Consider the following 20,117-nt stretch of genomic DNA (forward strand, 5'->3'; position numbering starts at 1 on the left):
ACGCCTCTAGAACCAGAGTTAGAGCTAAAATAATAATGGCTTCGGTCTGTTTGGTCGCAGAGCAGGACCCGGCTTGGTAAACAATGTTAAATGTGTATGGCAGCCTCAGGGGCATCCGTATTGACAATGGGTGGTGATGAGTGACAAGTGGGCAAGCCACGGTGCCCTTATTTATTTATTTTGGGCACACCTTGACCACCAGGTGCTAACCCATGAAGTACTCAGGGCCCCATCTTGGCAGTTACAGCAAAGAGGTGACTGGAGCGGGGGTCATAGCTCCTCACCAGCCCCTAAGCTCCTTCCCAAACACCAGCAACGTTTGCAAAAGCAGCAGGAACGGAAGCCACAAGGAAGCCTTTCCTTTGCCTGAAGAGAGACTGACAGCCAAGGGCCCTGGGCAGGAAGGGCAGAGCAGAACAGAACCCCCAGGATCTTTACTCTCTGGTGCCAACGGGCTTGGTTGTCCTCCACCCACAAGACTCCTCACTCCACCCAGGGCTCAGGAGAGGGGGAGCTTCTGCATCATTTGCCCCAGCCCTAGAGTATGGGCGGGGCAGGTCCAGGTCCAGCGGGTGTCCTCGGGGGCAGAGCCTGGCCTGGCCCCCGGCCCCCGATGTGTTTGCAAAGGAGACAGAGAGAGTCGCCGAGCCCCTCCTTCGGTGGCCTGACCAGAGCATGGAAGCAAGAGGGCACCTCCTGAGCTGAGGTTGTGGGGCTCCCGGTGTCCCAGGCACCTCCCCTCCATCAGCCTCCTCCGTCCGGGCGGGGACCCAGCATGCAGAGCCCTCTTACCCGCATGCTGTGGCGCTTGAAGACATTGTGCCGGTGGAGAGGCGGGGTGTGCAGCGAGTTTACGGGAGATGGGTACTCCATGGGGCTGGTGAGCGTAGGCGAGCTGGCACACAGACCCTCGGGGACCTATTCAGGAGAAGCAGAGAAGCACAGGCACAAGGACAAGGCACGAAGGTAGACAATTGGCGGCTACACACTCAGCACAAAGAAACGATGCATGAGCATCAGGGGCGAGTCAGGGCCTGCTCTCCGGGACCTAATAAAAAAAGTGTGACATGGGCGAGTCCTCGGCCCCGTGTGGAAGACACGGCGGAGCGACAGACACAGCTCTTGGCTAGGAGTCAGCACGGGCGCTGCGACCTCCCATTCATCACACAGCCCTCCCGTCCGGCTCTGCACGCGATGGGTTCACGCGTGCTACTGACCAACCAAGTAGATGTCCCCTCCTTCAGGGCTCCTGAGAGAAGCGTTATATTTCAGAGTCATGTTACACACTGACAGACAGAATCAGCCCGCGGATGTGTCTTTAGTCACTATTTTAAACACCACAACAGGTAACTTTTCTTTTTAGCGACATTGCCTCTATCTTTTGCGTCCAGATTTTTCTTAAATGAACAGGATTTGTTGGCTGTCAGTTGGGCTTGCTCTGGCACGAGGCAGTGGCTCTGAGCTGAGGGATGTGAGAGAAGAAAAGAGAGGAGCCCCGGCTCCTGTGACCAAGATGCCAGAGAGAGAGAGAGAGAGAGAGAGAGAGAGAGAGAGAGAGAGAGAGAGAGAGGGAGACAGGACGGAGACACTGAGACGGGACCTGCAGCCTGGGAAGCTTCCGTGGTTGGTAACGACACACGTGGGAGGGAAGCAGAGAGGAGCCTTCTCTCTCTTCAGTGGCCACCTTGGTTCTGGCCAGGACCTCTGTGGGGAGCCCCATGGAGCAATTCAGTTTTTAGGGGAACATCAACGGTCCCCAACTGCCTGAGACTCCTTCTCAGAAGACTCTGCTCAGGGTAGAAGGGCAGGAGAGTAGCTGGAGGCAGGACACGCAGCAGCAGCAGCAGCAGCAAACACTGTGGCCAGGTGCCCTGGGCTTCAGGCACGTCTTAGCTGAGGACAGCCTGGAGGAACTGCATTTTTGGTTCCTTTGATCTCTGAGTGCTATTCTTTTCTGGTACCGAAGCTGGCCTTCTCCATTCCTGAGCAGTTGGTTACTGCTCCTCAAAAGCACGAGAACAGACTTTCAGGAAAAACCGAGACCAGGCACAGCCCGAGCTTTCCCGGCCCTCTGGTCGTGTTTACCTGGAATTGCAGGTTGGGCGCCAGCAGGTTGGTCTGTGGAGGGGGTCTGTACTTGGGCCGGCTGGGCTGGAGAGAGAACGCGGAGAGGAGTCAGTCCCCGTCTCTCACTGAGGTGAGCATCGGTCAGACAGGGCGGACTTGTTCAGAATAAAAAGGCTGAGGGATAGTTCTCACTTAAGGAGCGCCCATTGCCTGCTGAGTGATGGGCAGGGACAGGGGGGGACCATCGCTAACTGGAGGGGTTACTGGGCTCTGTGCGTGTAGCTTCTCTGGGTGTGGGAGCACCTCCCCAACAGCAGGGGGGAGCCACAGACATCAGAGTAGGAGGCCACGGGGCGCTCAGGCACTCACAGCGGCTTCATGGAGGAGATGGAAACTGAGCTGAGCCCTGACTCAGGGAAGGGGAAAGGCACAGCAGGCAAAGGGCTCTGCTATGGACTGACATCGGTGTCCCCACCAAATCCCTACGTTGCAGCCCTCCTCACCCTCCACCCCCAGTGTGACAGTACTTGATTTCAGGGCCTTGGGGAAGCAAGGGTTAGATGAGGTCATGAGGTAGGGCCCTAGAGTGGGATTTGTGTCCTTATACTTCTACGAAGAGACACCAGAGCTCTCGCTCTGTCTGCCCTGAGAGGACACAGCGGGAAGCCGGCTGTCTGCGAGTCAGGAAGAATCTCAACAGACACCGGATCTGCCAGCACCTGGATCTTGGACTTCCCAGCCCCAACAGGGGCCTGTTGTCTAAGCCACCTGGCCTATGGAGTTCTGTTACGGCAGCCCGAAAGGCTTAATACAGGCACCGTCCTTCACCTAAGGGTGTGGCTCAGGGCACTGGCTCCTGAGCCCACGGATGTCATGGAGGGTATGGTCATGAAGGCTGCACCTGAGGGGTCCAGGGACACGCCTCATCCATGTGCCCTCACGGGGATCTAACTTGTCCCTAAAAAAATGCCGGAAATAAAAGTGCTCGAGCCTCTCAAGGGAAGAGTTTCTGGTGACTCCCTGTCCCAGTTGCCCGCAGGCTTGGCTAACTTGCTATCTCAGATCCCACCTGCCAGGGCGTCGATGGGGCAGGGGCTGCGCTTAGTGCTGAGGGACGGTTGGGTTGAGTGGCTGGGAGAATTGCAGGGGCGCATACTCTCTGTGCTGTGAGAGAGGAGTGATTGGGTCAGGCCAGGAGTAGCCAGATGAGGACCCAGCTCTGCTGTGAATCAGGGGCCCGAGGAGACCAGGCCTTAGCTTACCTTGGGCGGGGGTTCCTGAACGAGGGGCTCCAAGATTTTGGGAGGTCGGTAGCGAGCGTTCCGCTCCTGTTCTATAGCGAGGTCCTTCTCCATCTGATACACGTCACTGCCAAGGGGTCAGGTCAGATAGGAGAGAGAGACAAGGTCAAAGGTGCTTCTGGGGCTCCTCTCTGCACCCCACCACAGCCTGGAGGGCCTGGAGGATGACCACCAAGTCCCATCTCCAACTCCTCTGCAGCGTGGGCTGGGGAGGCTCCTGCGAGACAGGCTAGAATGTGGATCCTGAGCTTGCTTCCACTCTGAGGCTGGGAGGATTACAGGGACAGATCGAGGTGGGGAAAAGTCCTTGGAGACACAGTCCCAGCCCAATGGGACAGTGGAAGTGTATCTCCAGCCCACCTCCTGGGCCTCTTGCCCTCCCGTGCCTGCTGCGGGCACTGATCCCCTACGTTAGATTTCTGATGTCCCAGCCAATGTCAGGACCAAGGCCTGGGTTCTACATCTCCCTTTTCCCATGAAACGTTCCATCAGCGCGTTCCTGCTGTGTGCTGATGGGAAAGGGCTGTGGATCTCTCCCATCTCGGCTACCTGCATGCTTCTTGCCTTTCTCACCCCATCCAGGCGTTTCCAACCTGGGAATCACAGACCTGGAATAGTTGCAAGGGCCCATGAATTCACATGCTCATGTGCGTACCTCACACACATTGTCTGCAGACCAAGTATTACGTATGATTGTAGTAAATGTCTAGGCCTGAGATGGAGTCACTCTGGGGTGCCACCCCAGCAAAGCACAACTCAGATAGCTTTTGTGGCCCTCTAAGAGCTCCGTGGAACCAGAAATGCAGCATATCTAGTCAGCCGATCCCCACACACTGAGACAGCTCGGGGCTCTACACTTCCTCCCTTGTTCCCTATTCATTTTCTGCTTTTCTCTTCTTTGCTCCTATTCCTTATCCTTATCCTGCAAAAGTTTCCTATTTTCTGCCCCACCTCGCAATTCTCTGACCCTTGGCAATGGAGATTGCCTGCTTCATGGAGTATTAAGTGTATCACCTAAATTGTCTTTTTTAATCATTTTAACAGTACTACTGACCAGACAATAGATGACATTGTGTTTTCAGATTTATATGTGTCATGTTGTGTGTAATAAGAAATTGATCATACAGTTCGCTGCATTTGGTCAATCAACAAGTTGTTTTAACAGTCGGAAGTGTAACTAACATTATAGGGATGAATTCTCAAAGCTTGATATCAAAAGGGTCCTTCTTGCCCCAGAAGATTGGGAAATACTCATTAATCCTTTCTTAACTCTAATGGCGGACTGCCAGGCTGGGGCTTGGGGGAGGTATCCTGGGGTCATTGGAGTCTTTGGGTATCCTTCAGACCACACTGGAAAAGTCATCTCCTCGCTCCATCCATGATGGGGGGGCTGGCCCAGTGCTCTGAGGGTGTGCTTCTGGGCCCAGGGAGAGGCACCCTGTCACAGCTCCCCCTGGTTCGCAAGCCCCAGAATGAATTAAGGGCCCCCCACCAACTCATCACCCCAGTGTGTCTGCTTTCTCAAGTTACATCTTTCAAATACTTTTCTCCTGGAATCCTTCAGTTTCCCAAGTCTCTCTTATCAGGGTCCAAGAGACAAGCCTAGAATTAACGGGGAGAGTCAATAAAGGGGCAGGCAGGATCCGAATGGCCTTTTTAGCTGGGGTCTTGCACATTGGTTGCCGCCCCTGCCCCTACAAAGTGTTATTCCCAGTGCCCAGGGGCTATTCTTGCCCTAAAAATAAGCCAGCAACTTAACAATAGGATTTGAAGTTGCAGTATTCTCATCAACTAAGCACTAGATTCCCTAAGTCAGGAGTCAGCAGACACCACCTGTGAGCCATTCTGGTCACTGCCTATTTTCATGCAGCCCCAAACAAAGAATGGTTTATAAGTGTTTTAATGATTGGAAAGAGAAAAAATATTTCATGTCACCGGAAAATTATATGAAAGTCACATGTCAGCATCCACTCATAAAGTCCCATTGAACCAGCTACACGCATTCATTCCATACTGCCCATGGATGCTTTAAGCTGGAGGGCAGAGCTGAGCATTCCTAGCAGAGACAGCACGGCCTATAAAGCCCACAATATTAACTATCTGGCCCTTTACAGGGAAAGTCTGCCTTGAAAGATGCCCAAAGTCAGATCCCCCGAGGAGGAGGAGGTCAGGCCGGCCACGAAGGAAACAGGGGACCTTCCAAAATGGACTCCAGTAGCACCCTTCACCAGGGACCCTCCCCCCACCCCCACCCCCAGAACCAGGGGAATGATGGCTTTGGGACATCTGAGAAGGATCAGACCCTTAGGCCACTGATGCTCCATTCAGAAGGGAGAGGTGACCCCTGGGTCACTGTCTTCACAGTCAAAACTGACTCTCTTGTCTGGCCAGTGTGGCTCAGTGGTTGAGCATCAATCCTTGAACCAAGAGGTCCCTGGTTCAGTTCCCAGGCAGAGCATAAGCCTGGGCTGCGGGCTCAATCCCCAGGAGGGGGCATGCAGGAGGCAGCTGATCGATGTTTCTCATTGATGTTTCCATCTCTCTGTCCCTCTCCCTTCCTCTCTCTCTGAAAAATCAATAAAAACATTCTTTAAACACACACACACACACACACACACACACACACACACACACACACATACACATACTCTCCTTCCTGAAAATCTTGGAGGAACAAAGGTTCTGAGCTTCTGCTGGGTGGCTCTGCCAGAGGGGAGGCCCCAGAGCAAGTGCCAGCCCCCACCTGTCCCTGCCCAGGGAGAGTCCCCAGCTCTGAACCTGATCCTCTCATGCACAGGGTGGGACCAAGGACGCTTCCTGTTTAGGGAAGTACATTATAAACCTCTAAGTGCTGCTGCAGGGAAGCCGGGCCCCCTTGGGGCCCCGTGCCCACAGCCCCTACCCCCGCTCCAGGCTCACCTGAGGCTGCACACCAGCTCATTGAAGCGGGGCCGCTCGCTGGGGTCATAGTCCCAGCAGCGGGTCATGAGGGTGTAGAGAACAGGAGGGCAGAGGTCGGGCTTGGGCAGCCGGTCGCCCTTCTCCAGCACCCCGATGACATCCTTGTTCTCCAGCCAGAAGAAGGGCTGCTTGCCAAAGCTCAGGATCTCCCACATGCACACGGCTGTGAGCAGGAGGACAGGGGTCAGGGCCCATGTGGGGTGTGGGGAGGAAGGGGGGGAGTGCCACCCCTGGAGAGGTCAGTCCAGCCCCTCCAAGAACAACCAGAGGAATCTGCTCTGTGTCCCTGCGGGGAGGAGCTCCCGTGTTCCCTCACCTCCCCCTTGAGCATCCCCGGAGTTTTATTCACCATGGCGGTCTCCGAGGTACCAGCCACCTGCATCTGTAAGTGAACTAAGGTCCCCTCTCTCTGTCCCCTCCACACACATCTACTGGGGTTCTGTGAGGTAGGGTGGGGCAGCCCAAGGCAGGTGGAGGGACCACTGGTGCCTTCTCTCAGAGCTAGGGGTTGCTAGGGGTTGAAGCCAAAACTTGCTGCCTATGTGATCGAGGGGAAGGCCCTGGCCTGCCCGGGCCTCAGCCACCTTCTGCGGAAACTGGGAAGAAGAATGAGATCGCAGGGAACCAAGAGGGGTCACCTACGAGGCCGTGTGCTCTGAAGGGGCTGTCTGTCACCGGCTTTTTCCTCGCCTCTCCCCGCACCTCCTTCTCAGAACAAGCCTCAGAGTTGCCTTTGAGGGTCCCCACACTAGTCCCTGGGAACCTCCTCCAGGAAGATTAGCCAGCACTGCCCGGGCCGGCCCTCCGCCCATATCACCCCAAACCGTGCCCCCCCCCCCACCCCTGGCCTCTCATTTCTCACACGTCCCAGTGGCTGCAGCCAAACAGAACCCTGTAACCCAGTCGTGGGGGCCCAGCCCCTGCTCTCCGCACCAACTCTTGGCCTGGTCACCGAGGTGAGATTCAAAACCCTTTCCACACCCTCCCGAAACTCCACTCACCAAACATCCACACGTCACTGGCCGTGGTGAAGCGGCGGAAGTTAATGGACTCGGGCGACATCCACTTGATGGGTAGCCGCGTCACCGAGGCTGGAGGTGGGGTGGAGGTTTCCAGAGACAGTTAGGGAAGAACGATCCAGAATTATCCAAAAAGACAGCCTATTCTCTGGAGACCCAAGGACCTACCGACCCCGGACCATCGCCGTGCTTTCTGGGGCTGGGGCTTCAGCAAACCCTCAGGGCACAGCAGGGGCGGGCCGCCCTCACCTTTGTAGTAGTCCTCTTCCTCGATGTACCGAGACAGGCCGAAGTCCCCCAGCTTCACACACTCCGCGGATGCCACCAGGATGTTCCGGACGGCGATGTCCCTGGAAGAAGGATATGAAGACAAGATGGTTCAGAATGCCCCAGACAGACAGACAGACACAGATGAACAGAGACACAAAGGAGAGTGCTGGCCAGGGAGCACAGTCAGGCAGATTGTGTCGTCAGCCCAGCCCAGGTGGGAGCTGGGGTGGCCTTCAAGCCCCCGTCACGCTCCAGGCCCTCAGCCACCCCTTTCCTCTGTGGAGCTTCAATTCCCATCGTCCTCTCTCAAAACCCACAGGGAAGCAGGCTGAATGCACTGAGTTACAATCAGACACCCAGGGCTTCAGATTCACCCTGAAGAACACCCTGAGAGGTACACATGCCTGTTTCCATTTCTCAGATGAGAAAACAGGTTCACAGCAGGTGCTCAAGTTGTCCCATTAGGTGGGACCGGAGCTGGAGTTTCCGCTCTGGTCTGTGTGACACCCAGACCCTGCTTTACCCCAAACTCCAGAATCAGATCGAGGGGCCCGGCTTCCCCCCAGCTGCACCTGTGGACACAGTTGATGCTCTCCAGGTAGGCCATGGCCTTGCAAATCTGCAGCGAGTACAGGACGAGAGTGAGCACCTTCAGGGAGCTCTTGTTTCGCTCCAGGTAGTGGCCCAGCTGTGGGAAGGAAGAAGGTGCCATCAAGACCTGGGCATGGCCTCAGCACGAGCCAGGAGCCCCACTGCAAACAGGGGTGAGGGCAAGGGGAGGGCGAACCCTGGCTGGCAAGAGGGTCCAGGAATCTCTTTCACAAAGGGTCCCTGGGGTGTTTCAGCTGAACACAGAAGGCAGGCAGCTGGGAGTCAAGGGCCCCTCCTAAACACAGGCCACCCTGCCCAGCTGTGGCACAGCCGTCATCACAGCCCCCTCTACCACAGCCACCTGCAGCTCACCTCCCCGTGGGGGTACAATTCCATGATGATCCAGGTGGGCTCCTCTTCGATGATGCCTATCAGCTTCACAATGTGCGGGTGGTCCAGGTTCTTCATGATCACTGCAATTGGTGGGGGGAGGGGGGGAGTCGGAGGGATCTAAGGCCCCGTGGGAGAGTCGTGCTTTCTGTCCTGGCTGAGAGAGACGGGGAGGGACAGCCTTCCTCCCGTGTGGGTCCCAGCACTGCTCACACCACCCGCTCCCGGAATTCCAGGCCCCTCTTCGTCTTGGAAGTCTATGTCACCTCATGGTCTTCTCCAGCCCATAGGGGTTGTGTTCCTCCTCGGGGGACACCTACCTGCCTCACTCATGAATTTCTCCTTGTTGTCCTGCGTGCAGTCCTTCTTGCAGGTCTTCACAGCGACATTGATTTTCTCCCCTTTCTGCAGGGAGAGTGAGCTCAGGGCCCGAGTGCCCCAAAAGGGACATGTCCCTTCCCGGTATCACCATCATCTTCCCAGCCAAGGGATGGCAGGGGACGCCTGGCCTCTGGGTCTCTGCATAGCCCATTCTCCCCCATTCTTCCTCTTCTCGCCCCTTCTCCTCTCTTCTCTGCCCGTCCTCTCCTTCCTCCTCTCTTCCTTCTTGACTAGGACGTGTTGGGACTGGAGAAGACTTTCGAGATCAGGTAGCTCAAGTCCCTGGCTGTGCAGATGAGGAAACTGAGGCCAAGGGGGGGCAGGGATCTGCCCGAGGTTGGCAGGCGTGTGTGGAGCACCTGTAAGGCCATCATCAGACATGGCATCCAGGTCTCCTTCTCTCTTTATTGCTAGTTTTTACATTTATCCTGCCCCTTGCCCTCAGCTCTGCCTTTTCCCCAGGCCTAAACACAACCACCAACCGTGTCTTGCCCGTCAGTGGCCTCCCCACAGACTCCTGCCTCAGATCCACCTTCCTTCTCTCAGAACTGCATGTCGTCATGCCTCTGGGCTTTGTCTTCCCCCACCCAGAGCCAGAGGCCCCTCTCCTGGTGCTGCCTCTATTTTGATCCCTGGCATCGCTCTCCTGCTTGGCAATGACTCTTGTTTCCCTCACTCCCTGGGTATTTCATGAATACTGCAAATGCCAAGTGCGTGAGGACCCACACGTCGTGACCGCTGCCTCCAGCCCCGTACAATTCGCCCTCCTCCTTATCCTACAGAACATGGAAGGGGAGTGTCAGGGATGAATCAGAACTCACGTGATTCGTGTAGGCACCTTCGTAGACCTCCCCGAAAAAGCCTTCCCCCAGGATACGGTTCAGAACCACATCTTCCCGGGCGATGCCATACTGTGGGCCTGCAGAGGTGGAGAAAGCAGAGTCCCAGAATTCAGAAACCACCGACACCGGGAACCTGAGTGTCCACAGGCTGCAATGCCAGGCCCTGCTCAGGTGTAACCAGACCCCCGGCAACACCTCAGCCAAGAGCCAGGGGCTGGGCTGGGCAAGGGGCTCTAGTCTATTCGATTGTCTCAGACCCGGGGAAGAGCCATCGCCCTATGCCCTCTGAAAGCTGGTCCCATGTCCACGCTCTGAGGCTCTCCACAGGCACATGAAGGACAATAGTGTGGGGATAAAAGAATGATCTTGGTTTTTAAATCAAAGGGGCCTCACTCAGGTTGTTCCTGTCTGAATCACACATGGGAGAGGAGGAAGGAAGGAAGGAAGGAAGGAAGGAAGGAAGGAAGGAAGGAAGGAAGGAAGAAAGGAAGGCAGGCAGGCAGGAAGTAAAGAAGGAAGGAAAGAAGGAAGGGAGAGAGAGTTAAGTCCCCCTGTGGTGTCACATGTGTCCCCATCCCCATAATGTCACTTCATAGGGCCGTGGCTGTGGCCAAGATGTTGGGGTCAAGGACCTACCTCCTGACCTTCGCAAAGTCTCGTCAGGAATCTCGGCGTAAATGTCTGATTCTGCAAGGACAGGAAAAGAACATCCCGTGGGCAAGATGCCCTCTGAGGGCACCACCAGAACCAGGTGTGTGGCTCCCACGTCAGGCCACGGAAACCAAAGGTGCCGTCGGTGGGGGGGGCAAGGGGAGGAGCCAGGCGAGAACCAGGCTCTGGTGGCAGGGTTAGAGTCCCGCTTGCTACTGCCCCATTGCATTATTCAGTACAAGTTGGTTAGCCTCCTTTAACCTCGGTTTCCTTTCCTGTAAACGGAATCTTCCTGGGGAATGTCCTAAAGATCAAATGAAAGAATACCTGCTCTGTATTTAACACTGTTATGGATGGACTGTTTGTGACCATCTTCCCCCAACCTCGCAGGTTGAAGCCCTGACCCCCAGTGGGATGGTATTGGGAAGGGGGGCCTTTGGGTGATTCGGGTTAGATGAGGTCATGAGGGTGGAGCCCGAGGGTGGGAACAGTGCCCTGAGGAGAAGAGGAAGAGACCCGATCTCTCCATCTCTCCTCCATGCAAACCAGGAAGGGAGTGCTCACTCACGGGCCTGACCCTGCCGGCACCGTGACTGTGGACTTCCGCCTCCAGGACTGCGAGAAATACATGTCCGTCGATTAAGCGCCCCCGGCCCGAAGTGTTCTGTTAGGGCAGCCTGAGCTGGCCCAGACAGACATGGTGCCACATGCTACCTCTTCAAAACATGTTGGCTAGTGTGACGGATGATGCTTTAAGACCTCGGAGGGGAAGTTCACTTTTCTGTCAGTTGGAGGGGATCCTTGACAATGTCACGAGAGCAGGCAGAGAGAGGCTCTGGGCGCAGGAATGACAGCTCACCTATGCTGCAGCTTTCCGAGAGGCGGTGCCGCTGCGCCTCCAGGCTCCTGTAGGAGGAGAGGAGAGGGCAGGAGCCAAGTGAGCTCAGAGCCTGGCAGTGGTCCCCTCGGCGGCCCACCCTCTCCCACCTTCCGCCTGGAGGGCCCGCTGCACTGTGCCCACTGCCTGCCCGGGGAACCAGCCTGTCCTGGCAGCAATAACCTGGGAGCGTGGCCCAGGCTGCCAGGGGGCAGGAGGGAAGGGACAGCAGCAATAGCCCCTAGGATGAGATGCCAGGTGGCATTAGAATGTAGAAATATCCCTACAGGAATTTACTGGGAGAAATTTACTGGCAAGAAAAAAAAAAAAATCTCCACTGTGAAATGCCGGGGCCCAGACACTACGGGCTGTTCTGCCTTCTCCCGGGAGGCAGGCTGAGTGCAGGGCCTGTTCCCTGCCATCTGCTTGTACTCACAGCTCGGGGATCTGGGGCAGGCTGGTCCGCTTCTCACCATCTGGGAAGAAGGAAGGAAGAAAAGGAGCTGGAGCCAGGGACACGAGGTCCTGGGTGGACGGCTGACCTCACTGCTCCAGTGAGCCCACACGAGGGAGACCTTCCCCGCCATTCTGCACTCTCTGAGAGTCTGAGTGGAAGATGGGCAGCCTTTGGCCTGAACTGAAATCCTCTTTGTTGACATTATTTGGTTTCCTCCTCCTACCATCCACAAGGCCCAGCCCAGACCCCTGCTTCCTGATCCCATTCCAAAGCAGAGACACAAGAGGGATCAGCCAGGTTCTAGCAACAGCCGTAATCTTCCTGGGGCTACCAACATCTTCCCCGCCCCCAGAAACTGGCCTTCAGGCCGCCACTGTCCCATGGGCCAAGGTCTGTAGCTTGGGACCCAGAATGGGACAGCAGGCAATGTCCCGTGGGGCTAGGTGAGCCACACACTATCCTAGCCACTTCAGTCACAGATTGGTCAATGGCTTAGCTTCCCTTGTGGGGGGGGCAGAGGGGGCAGGAGTGGGGTGGGGCTTGGGGAGAGGCAGCCTGGCTCAGCTGTGCGGTCATCTGCCCACTGGGCCAGTGTGCCTCTGAGTGGAAACGCACCTTTCCTGGGATGAACGATGAGAGAGGCTTTGTGCTCCCCCTGCAGCCGGCAGTAACCATCTATGAGGTCAGCCATGTTCTCGGCTTCTGCCAGAGAGGAGGTTTTGATGGACAAGGACTGCAGAGAAGAGACCAGCTAAGCATGAGACCCCAGAGCCTTGGCTGGAGTCTACCTCACAGGAAAAGAGAAGAAACTGCATACTCCTGCCATCCATCCATCCATCCCCAGCAGGAACCCATCTGTGCCTCTTCTGAGGCTTGACTTGCAATCCCTATAGCCACCAGGGGGCGCTCTTGTCATCCCTCCCAACTGAATTGCCTTAAACTCTAGGAAGGCCAGTTCCTGGTCTGCCTTATTATGGTCTCACAATGCCTTGTACCTGGTAGGTACAAAATATGCAAGAGCAGAAACAGAAAGGGGAAGGGTGGGGGGAGTGGGGCAGGGGATAGATGAATGAGAGGAGAGATAGAAATCTGTTTTCAGTCCGAGGTCTCTCTGATTCTCCCACCCACAAAAACCCTGGGTGTCCTTGCGGTCTTGGTCCTGCATCCTTGTTCACTTGTTCAACATTAGGCCTCTGATTAGTACCTTGATTTCTGGTCACCTTTACGCCCCCTCCCCTCCCCGCCCCCCCCAATAAACTCAGCTTTATCTTGACATTCTTTCAAACAGCTTTGTTTCCTGAGATAGCTTCCTTCTCATGTGTCAACATCCTGGTACCTTGTCCAAGAACTAGGTGCAGTTTTCTTAACAAGATCTCAGGAGCCAGAGAATTCCTGGTTTTCTGAGCATCTGAACAGGAACACCCAACTCGAAGTTGTAACCCCCTCATTTCAGAGCTTCCGGGTTCGCAGAGATGCTCACCTGGGGGGCGCCTTCGATGTCCAACTGCAGCACTGCCTGGCCCTCCTCCAGCAGGAGGCACCTGATGGACTGGATCTGCTTGAACTCCGCGAGGCAGGTGGGCTGTGGGGAATGATGGGGAGGTGGGCTTCAGATCCTCTCACTCCTGAGATCAGGCCATGGAAATTGCTCAGTATGGGGGAAAAGGAGTGCACAAGGAAAAGTGGGAGCTGGGAGTATCTCAGAAGGATGAAGAGAGAATCAAAGACCATTAAGACTGGAAGGATCATCTAATCTAAGCCCCATGGTTTGCAGACGAGAACATGGTCTGGAGAGAGCCAGGCTTTGCCCACGGCCATATGCCAAGTTGGTGGTAGAGCCAGGACTGGACCCAGGTCTTCTGACTCCCAAGAGAGTGGTGGCCCCATCTTGCCATTGAAAGAACAACGCTTGTATCTGAGCCAGAAAAGCAGCCATAGTGTCCTTCCCTCTGCCCGGCACCCCCAAGCCTTCCTGCTCTCCCAGCTTCTATGCAGGAGACAATCAGGGGGGAAAGGAACCAACAGCAGTTGGTGCTGTCTTCCTGCCCCATGCTGTTATGCCAAACACTCCCCTCCCGCTGCTCATACCAGGGACCTCTGCTCTCGGCAATGGGGCAGGAAGAACAGATGGGGCAGGCCAGGGTGGGAGACAGCACAGCCTGGGGCTGGGTGGGGTGTGCTCCCAGTCTCTCTCTACCTTTGCGTCTTGACTTGTCATCTGGCGGATGCCTTTGGGGCCGATGACCAGGTCCACGGTGATGTTCCATCCTTGCTGGAATAGAAGGAGAGAGGGGATTGCTGCTGGAGCCCTGCCCGGCTCCTATTTCAGAAATTTGAAGAGGCCACTACACTGGACTCAGACTACTACCTCCTGGGTCCTCCACTCTAAACCCCCCACCTCCCCATAAAGATTATTCTCCTCCCCAAACCCTGCCCACCTCCCAGAGCGGGAGCCAAGATTTCCCTTTCTTTCCTGATGTGAGTAGATTAACGGTAGTTGCATTTTAGCCAGGTCAGTACAAGCAAGCAAAGCCCCTTCCCAGCCCCCCCCCCCCCCCTTGACCGCCTCCTGGCTCCCTTTTCCCGAGAGGCCATGGAACACAGGTGGAGGAGAGACTTACAATGAGTTCACAGCGATAGGTCTCCTGGTCGATGTGGGCAAAGCCGGCCAGGGTGTTGAAGAACTTCATGACGCACTCCTCCTCCCTGAGCGAGGCGTATTGCTGGAATGTCTGCTGGATCATCTTCCGGAACTGCTTGGGCTGGGAGAGATGGCCAGGGTGAGCAGGCTCCTTCCCTAGGGATCTCCCTGAGAGCCTGCCTGCTTCTGTAGGAAGGTCCCAGGCCTCTGCCAGGAGAGCAGTGGCCATCTCTCACCTAGAGCACTCGTCTGTTGTCTCTAGGGAGGCTCACCATAGCCCTGGGTGGGAGGCAGTGCCCCAGTGATCAGGCCACACAGCTAACTGGCCTCTGATATGGAATTAGAGCCAAGATTCCTGAGGCCCAGCCATGGAAAGGGCCCACTATATGCATTTTGTAGTCCAAATGGCCCAAGAAGGCACAGATACTCTGGCTATATCCCAGCCCAATACCTTTAGCCCTAGTCCTGGGGATCAGCACAACGGGGGTCTTTCTGGGCTCCTTGCTCACTTACCTTTAAGCTCTCCTGCATCTGCTTTGGGAAAAACAGGTCGAGTCCTACTTCCTTCCTAAAAGAAGAAGGAAAGCATCATGTGACAACCCCTCTCCCTCAACCCAGGTTCTGGCCAATCGGGAGAGGTGAGAGGGCTCAAGGACTGGGGAGATGGGTCCTGCCTGGCTCTGGTCTGGGGATGAGTGAAGGAGGGGTGAGTAGGAAAAGTAGGGCAGCGAGAAGGGAGGAGAGGCAGGGGCCAGTCTCAGGACTTACTCCAGGAGCTCGAAGTTGGACTTTTTGTCAAGTGCATTGTGCGGCATGTCCTTGAAGAACCGCCTGGAGAAAGAGAGACGTCATGGAGAAGCCGATGGCTGGAGAACAAAGCCACAGGACCCTGCTTGCCCAGTCCCCTTCCCCTGCCACATGTGAGAACCATTGGGAGGGAGAAGATTAGGAGAGTAGAAAATTTGATACTTAGAAAACCACGAAGAAAAGGAAAACACACAAACCTCACTCCTAGAAAATACATTTATTCATTTCTTAATATATGTTATTTCCCATTAAGTATATGTCTTGATGGAGATTTTAATTATTATTTAGTTGAGCAATTGTTTGAGTAGAGACCAAATAGCCAATGTCCCCACTTGAGTCTCCTTCATTCTCTGCCAGGATCACCACATCTAGTCATTTTGACTGTTGCAGACATTGTCACACTTTTAATCCCACACTAGAGTGACTCAGTGTTCCTTGAGCCAGCTGTCTTTATACACATCTGAGAACAGTTTGTGCTGAAACTATAAGCAGAGAGAGAGGCAAGTAACTTAACATTCAAAGGATATGAATTTAGACAATTCATTATGATTGGAGAATAGCAATTATTTCCTCATCTCACACTTGATCTAAACATTTATTCTAGACCAATTAAAGGTATAAATGTAACAATAAAATCGTTTTAAAATTACAAGAAAATCTGGGAAAATATTCCCAAGCCATGGAATTGGGAAGAATATCTAAATCATGAAATCATAGCAGACATCCCCAATTAAAGCACATGAGTTGGCTTTGCAGGAAGAGCCTATGGCCACCATATTGCTTATTAACAACACTTCACAGGTGTGCTCTGAGGTTTTCTGTGAATGCAGTGGGCAAGCAGGCAGCACTGGCTTGGTAAATTTTCTAAAGCTTCCAGAATAAAGAACAGTTTACCGGGCTGAACAAAGGCATCAGAAGAGTATGCCAGGCAAAGGGGATGTATTACTCACTAAGGGGAGAAGAGCTGCTTCCAAGTCCCAGACACAGTGGTCTCTTAATGTCACTCCTGGCTTATAATAGTTGTTGAGTGAATGAATGAATGAATGAATGAGTATTGATACTGGGGATGGGTAAAATAATTTTGAGGACTAGAATATTTAAATAAGCCTTAGTAAAATAAAAGCTGGGGTTGGCTAAATGCAAGGGTTAACACATTTTGAAGTGAACACTGAGGAATTAAAACATATGAAAGAAATAGCAATTTTAGAATGATTAAGGAGGTGGCAAATGGAAAAATGTTTAATTAGGAAAAAGGTAACTCGGGTTTTTACCGAGGTCATTCCAATCTCTTGAAATCCAATGCAGTCCCTATATCCTTGATTGCTCTCCTCTCATGCCCTGAAGATCAGTTATTTTTGACGAAGGAACCCAACCACTCATATTCTGTGTGTCTCTAGCATTTGGACAATTGAAAATCACTGGGATATCGGGGGGAACCAGTCACCACTGCTAATCAGATGTACTGCTTTTTCCAGAGATTGAACTTCACAATATTCTGGGTTGAACCCCATCTCAGCTGCTCCCAGTGAGCACCCAATTATTCCCAATCTGCCCCAACTGCCATCACTGAATGAGGATGCACCTGCTAGGAGGGCCCTCTAGTGCCTGGCTGGTTCTCCCCAATCCAGGCCTGCCATTTTAACTGGCTAACACACCAGGTGGACAGAGTGCCTATGGACAAGCACAGGTCCATAACTTTTACCCAGCTAAAGAGAGCAGCCAAGAGTAAGGCCTATTTCTTAGAGTGTCATTCAAAGTGTTATCATCAGCCCCAACTTACCTCCCACAACTCATTTCCCATTATCCTCCAATCTGTTCTTTCCCTTCCATTGGTCCCTGAGCCAGGAATGCATACGCCCCTGCTCAAAACTCCCCCTTATCTACTGATGGAAATCTCTCTCCTCCTTCCTGGAGCAGTTCAAATCCCCCCCTCCTAATGCCTTACAGCAGGATCCATGGCTCCTCTAGGCACATCTGTTTGGCACATATTTCATCCTGCCTTGTATTATGGTCAACTGTAGACACACCTGTCACCTCCAAAACACTGTAAATTTGAGGACCTCTTGGATAAGTCACTAATTTCATACATATTTATTTGTACCCACCTGAGGTGGGGACATAGTGGGTGAACACAGATTAGAAAACCCAACATTTGAATATCTCCCAGAATCTCACTTAAGGCTCAAAGAAACATCACTGAATCCCTAGGATGACAGAGAGATGAAAGAAGCAGGCACCCTGGATGCAAAAGCAGCGCAGCCAAAGGAAGGAGGGGACTCCAGGCAGAGAGGACCAGCCGGGCAGGCAAGCACCTCAGGGCCTGATCCTTTGTCGGCCACCACTGCCCCCTCCAGGTTCTCACATATCCACTCTTACTTCCCACCGTGGAGGAAAGTCAGCTGGCCGGGAGTCCAGCACAGGAGGAGAAGCATGGGCCCCTCCATGGAGAGGCCCAGAGGCCACATACCTGAGCTCCAGACAGCCCAGCTGCAGGGCCATGCCCTCGCTGACCTTGCTGGCGTAGCGTTGCATGTAGTCATTCCGGAGCTGGCGGGAAGAAAAGCCGAGGCTGAGACTCCCACCCTCATTCCCTGTTTCCCTAAGCAGAGGCCCCAGGATGCCTGGAACACAATCCCGCCTGTCTCTCTCACATGCCAGCCATGCACAAATGCATACCGGGAGATTAAGAGCAGGACGGGGAGGCTCAACCTTGGTTCCTTGCCCCTGCCTCCCTCCAGAACCCTGAGCAGTGCTGACTGCTGAGGGACCTCCACAGGCTGAGGTCCTTAGGGTTTTTGAAGTGTTTTAGACATGTTCCCATTGGCTCCACGAGGCAGGAAGTTCCAGTTCCCCTCTCCCAGTCCTCATTTTGGAGACATGAACACTGGGATTTGGAGGAGGAGTCAGGAATTTACCCAAGGCCTTGCTGGTAAGTAGTGACAGGTGTCATACACTGTACAAGGGAAGCTGGCATGGTCTCTAGCAAACCAGGAAAGAGATAAAGGAGGGACCTAAGATCAGGCAACTGACATTTACTTGGCATTCACTCTGTGCCAGGAACTTTACATGCACTATAGTTGGTATGTTGGAGCAACTCCAAACAGCTATTGAAAGCCAGTTATTAAATGTTTTGAAAATTTTAAAGCTGATATCACATCGGTAGCTTGAAACAGGTCTATTTACACCATTGAAATTGGCAAGTTCTATGTTTTGTTTTGTTTTTCTTCAGAGAGCTGGTTTACCAGCACATTCTTAATAATATCATTTGATCCTCAATAATATAACCCTATAAAGAAGGTATCATCATCATCATCATCATCATCATCATCATTCCCATTTTATAGAAGCTTTATGCAGGTGAAATCCTCAGGGGTACAAATTTAGAAAATGGCAGAGCTGGACGAGGAACCAGGTGTGTCAGATGGCAGACCTGCTCTGCCTGCTTCACCAGCCAGGTCTCCTGGGCAGTAAATAGCCATTAGGAAACTCCAAGAGGAGCCGTGAGTGTCTGGGGTGGAGTTAGCTGGCACTTAATTAGCTGTGAGAGAGGCCGAGTTAGACAGTTGACCAGGGGTCAAGGAATATCTCCAAGAGAAATTTCCTGGACTAGGACCTCCAAGGCTTTGTCCTTCTATCTCCTAGGAGAGCTTAGCTAATAGTTGGCATTTAAGGTGTAATAGGACCCTGGGCACAGGAGTTATTTCTTACCTGTTGGTAAAAATAAAGCAGCGTGGTCTTGTCTTCCTTCAGGGTCTCCATGAAGTCCTCTGGCAAGTAGCGGATTTGAAGGTCATACCTAGGACAGGAGATTAAGACTCTTGTATTTAAAGGAGGAGTAGGGCTGGCCAAAACAGACACAACCTCACCCACCACATGTGGTTCCTGGCCACCCAGTTAGGACTTTTGGTTGGATGGAGGACCACAGAGGACAGACGGGCGGCCAACAGATGCTGACTTCCCACACTTCATCTTTATGGCCACCAATTTCCTTGGACCAGCCTCTGGCCTGGCTCACCCCTCTCCCAGAATTCTCTTCCTCCTTTTCCACAGCACCAACAGCATCCTGTCTGGGGATGTTTCTAGGTACCTGCCTTGGATGGGGATGTGTTGTGAGCCCATGCTAAGCTTTGGCAAGTACATGCATTGGACGCTGCAGGAAGACTAAGCCTAAAACGTCACTCAGATGCTCTAGAAGACTCTCAGAGGTTGGGAAGTGCTCCAAGAAAGCACCTCCAGGGCCTTCCCATCCCACACCAATCTCCCCCAATTCGAGAGCCTAAGGCTTCTCTCCTACCTCCATTCGGCTTCCACGTGTAGATACTCATACTTGTCCTGCACCTCACCCACTGTCATCTGCGGGTGCAGCCAGTGGATCTCATCTGACTTCATGTGCTTCAGCCTCAGCCCATAGCACTCAGCCAGCTGGATGTTGGGCCCGATCCGCCCGCTCAGCAGGATGGAGGCAATGACCTCCTGCGGAGGAGAAGACAGGGGCATGACTCAGAGGTGCCTCCTTCCAGGCTCCCACAGTCCTCAGGCAGCCCCGGAGGTATGATTCTCTAGGGTGAGATTCTTGCTTAATGTTTTATCCATCTGTGATTCTCTAGCACTTAGTGTAAGGCCTGGTACACTGTGTGCTCTATGTGATGAATGAACAAACTGGCAAAATGAGGCAGAGATGGAGGAACTAAGAGGAGAGAGCAGAAGCGAAGGAGAAAACGCAGCGAGGCAAAGAACACGAATCCTGTGCTTCTGCATTTCATTCCAACCAAACAATAATTACCGAGCAACCACCATGTAAAAAGCGCACTTTGAGTGGTTTCCAATTTAGTCGGCATTACTCAGGGTCTGCAGTAGGCACT

At 53.7% G+C, this 20,117-nt stretch overlaps 1 protein-coding gene across 7 annotated transcripts in view; it reads right to left on the reverse strand.

Moving 5' to 3' along the window:
* PTK2B (protein tyrosine kinase 2 beta) overlaps positions 1–20,117 on the reverse strand; it is a 115,420-nt gene that overhangs the window by 9,223 nt on the left and 86,080 nt on the right. For 6 of the 7 annotated variants that reach the window (XM_036423782.2, XM_045576961.1, XM_045576960.1 and 3 more), the window contains 22 exons: positions 19,550–19,728; positions 18,964–19,051; positions 17,723–17,802; positions 15,217–15,279; positions 14,962–15,016; positions 14,429–14,569; positions 14,005–14,079; positions 13,288–13,389; positions 12,423–12,540; positions 11,787–11,826; positions 11,333–11,379; positions 10,459–10,509; positions 9,802–9,899; positions 8,920–9,004; positions 8,582–8,682; positions 8,191–8,306; positions 7,598–7,698; positions 7,331–7,420; positions 6,288–6,492; positions 3,330–3,435; positions 2,086–2,151; positions 793–918 (listed from right to left, as the gene is read on the reverse strand). In XM_036423782.2, the coding sequence (XP_036279675.1) occupies positions 793–918; positions 2,086–2,151; positions 3,330–3,435; positions 6,288–6,492; positions 7,331–7,420; positions 7,598–7,698; positions 8,191–8,306; positions 8,582–8,682; positions 8,920–9,004; positions 9,802–9,899; positions 10,459–10,509; positions 11,333–11,379; positions 11,787–11,826; positions 12,423–12,540; positions 13,288–13,389; positions 14,005–14,079; positions 14,429–14,569; positions 14,962–15,016; positions 15,217–15,279; positions 17,723–17,802; positions 18,964–19,051; positions 19,550–19,728 (2,133 nt within the window). The remainder of the gene's footprint in view (positions 1–792; positions 919–2,085; positions 2,152–3,329; positions 3,436–6,287; positions 6,493–7,330; positions 7,421–7,597; positions 7,699–8,190; positions 8,307–8,581; positions 8,683–8,919; positions 9,005–9,801; positions 9,900–10,458; positions 10,510–11,332; positions 11,380–11,786; positions 11,827–12,422; positions 12,541–13,287; positions 13,390–14,004; positions 14,080–14,428; positions 14,570–14,961; positions 15,017–15,216; positions 15,280–17,722; positions 17,803–18,963; positions 19,052–19,549; positions 19,729–20,117) is intronic. The other variant, XM_036423783.2, reaches the window with a different exon arrangement.

This window comes from Pipistrellus kuhlii, unplaced genomic scaffold, assembly GCF_014108245.1.
Source record: "Pipistrellus kuhlii isolate mPipKuh1 unplaced genomic scaffold, mPipKuh1.p scaffold_m20_p_8, whole genome shotgun sequence".
NCBI lineage: Eukaryota > Metazoa > Chordata > Mammalia > Chiroptera > Vespertilionidae > Pipistrellus > Pipistrellus kuhlii.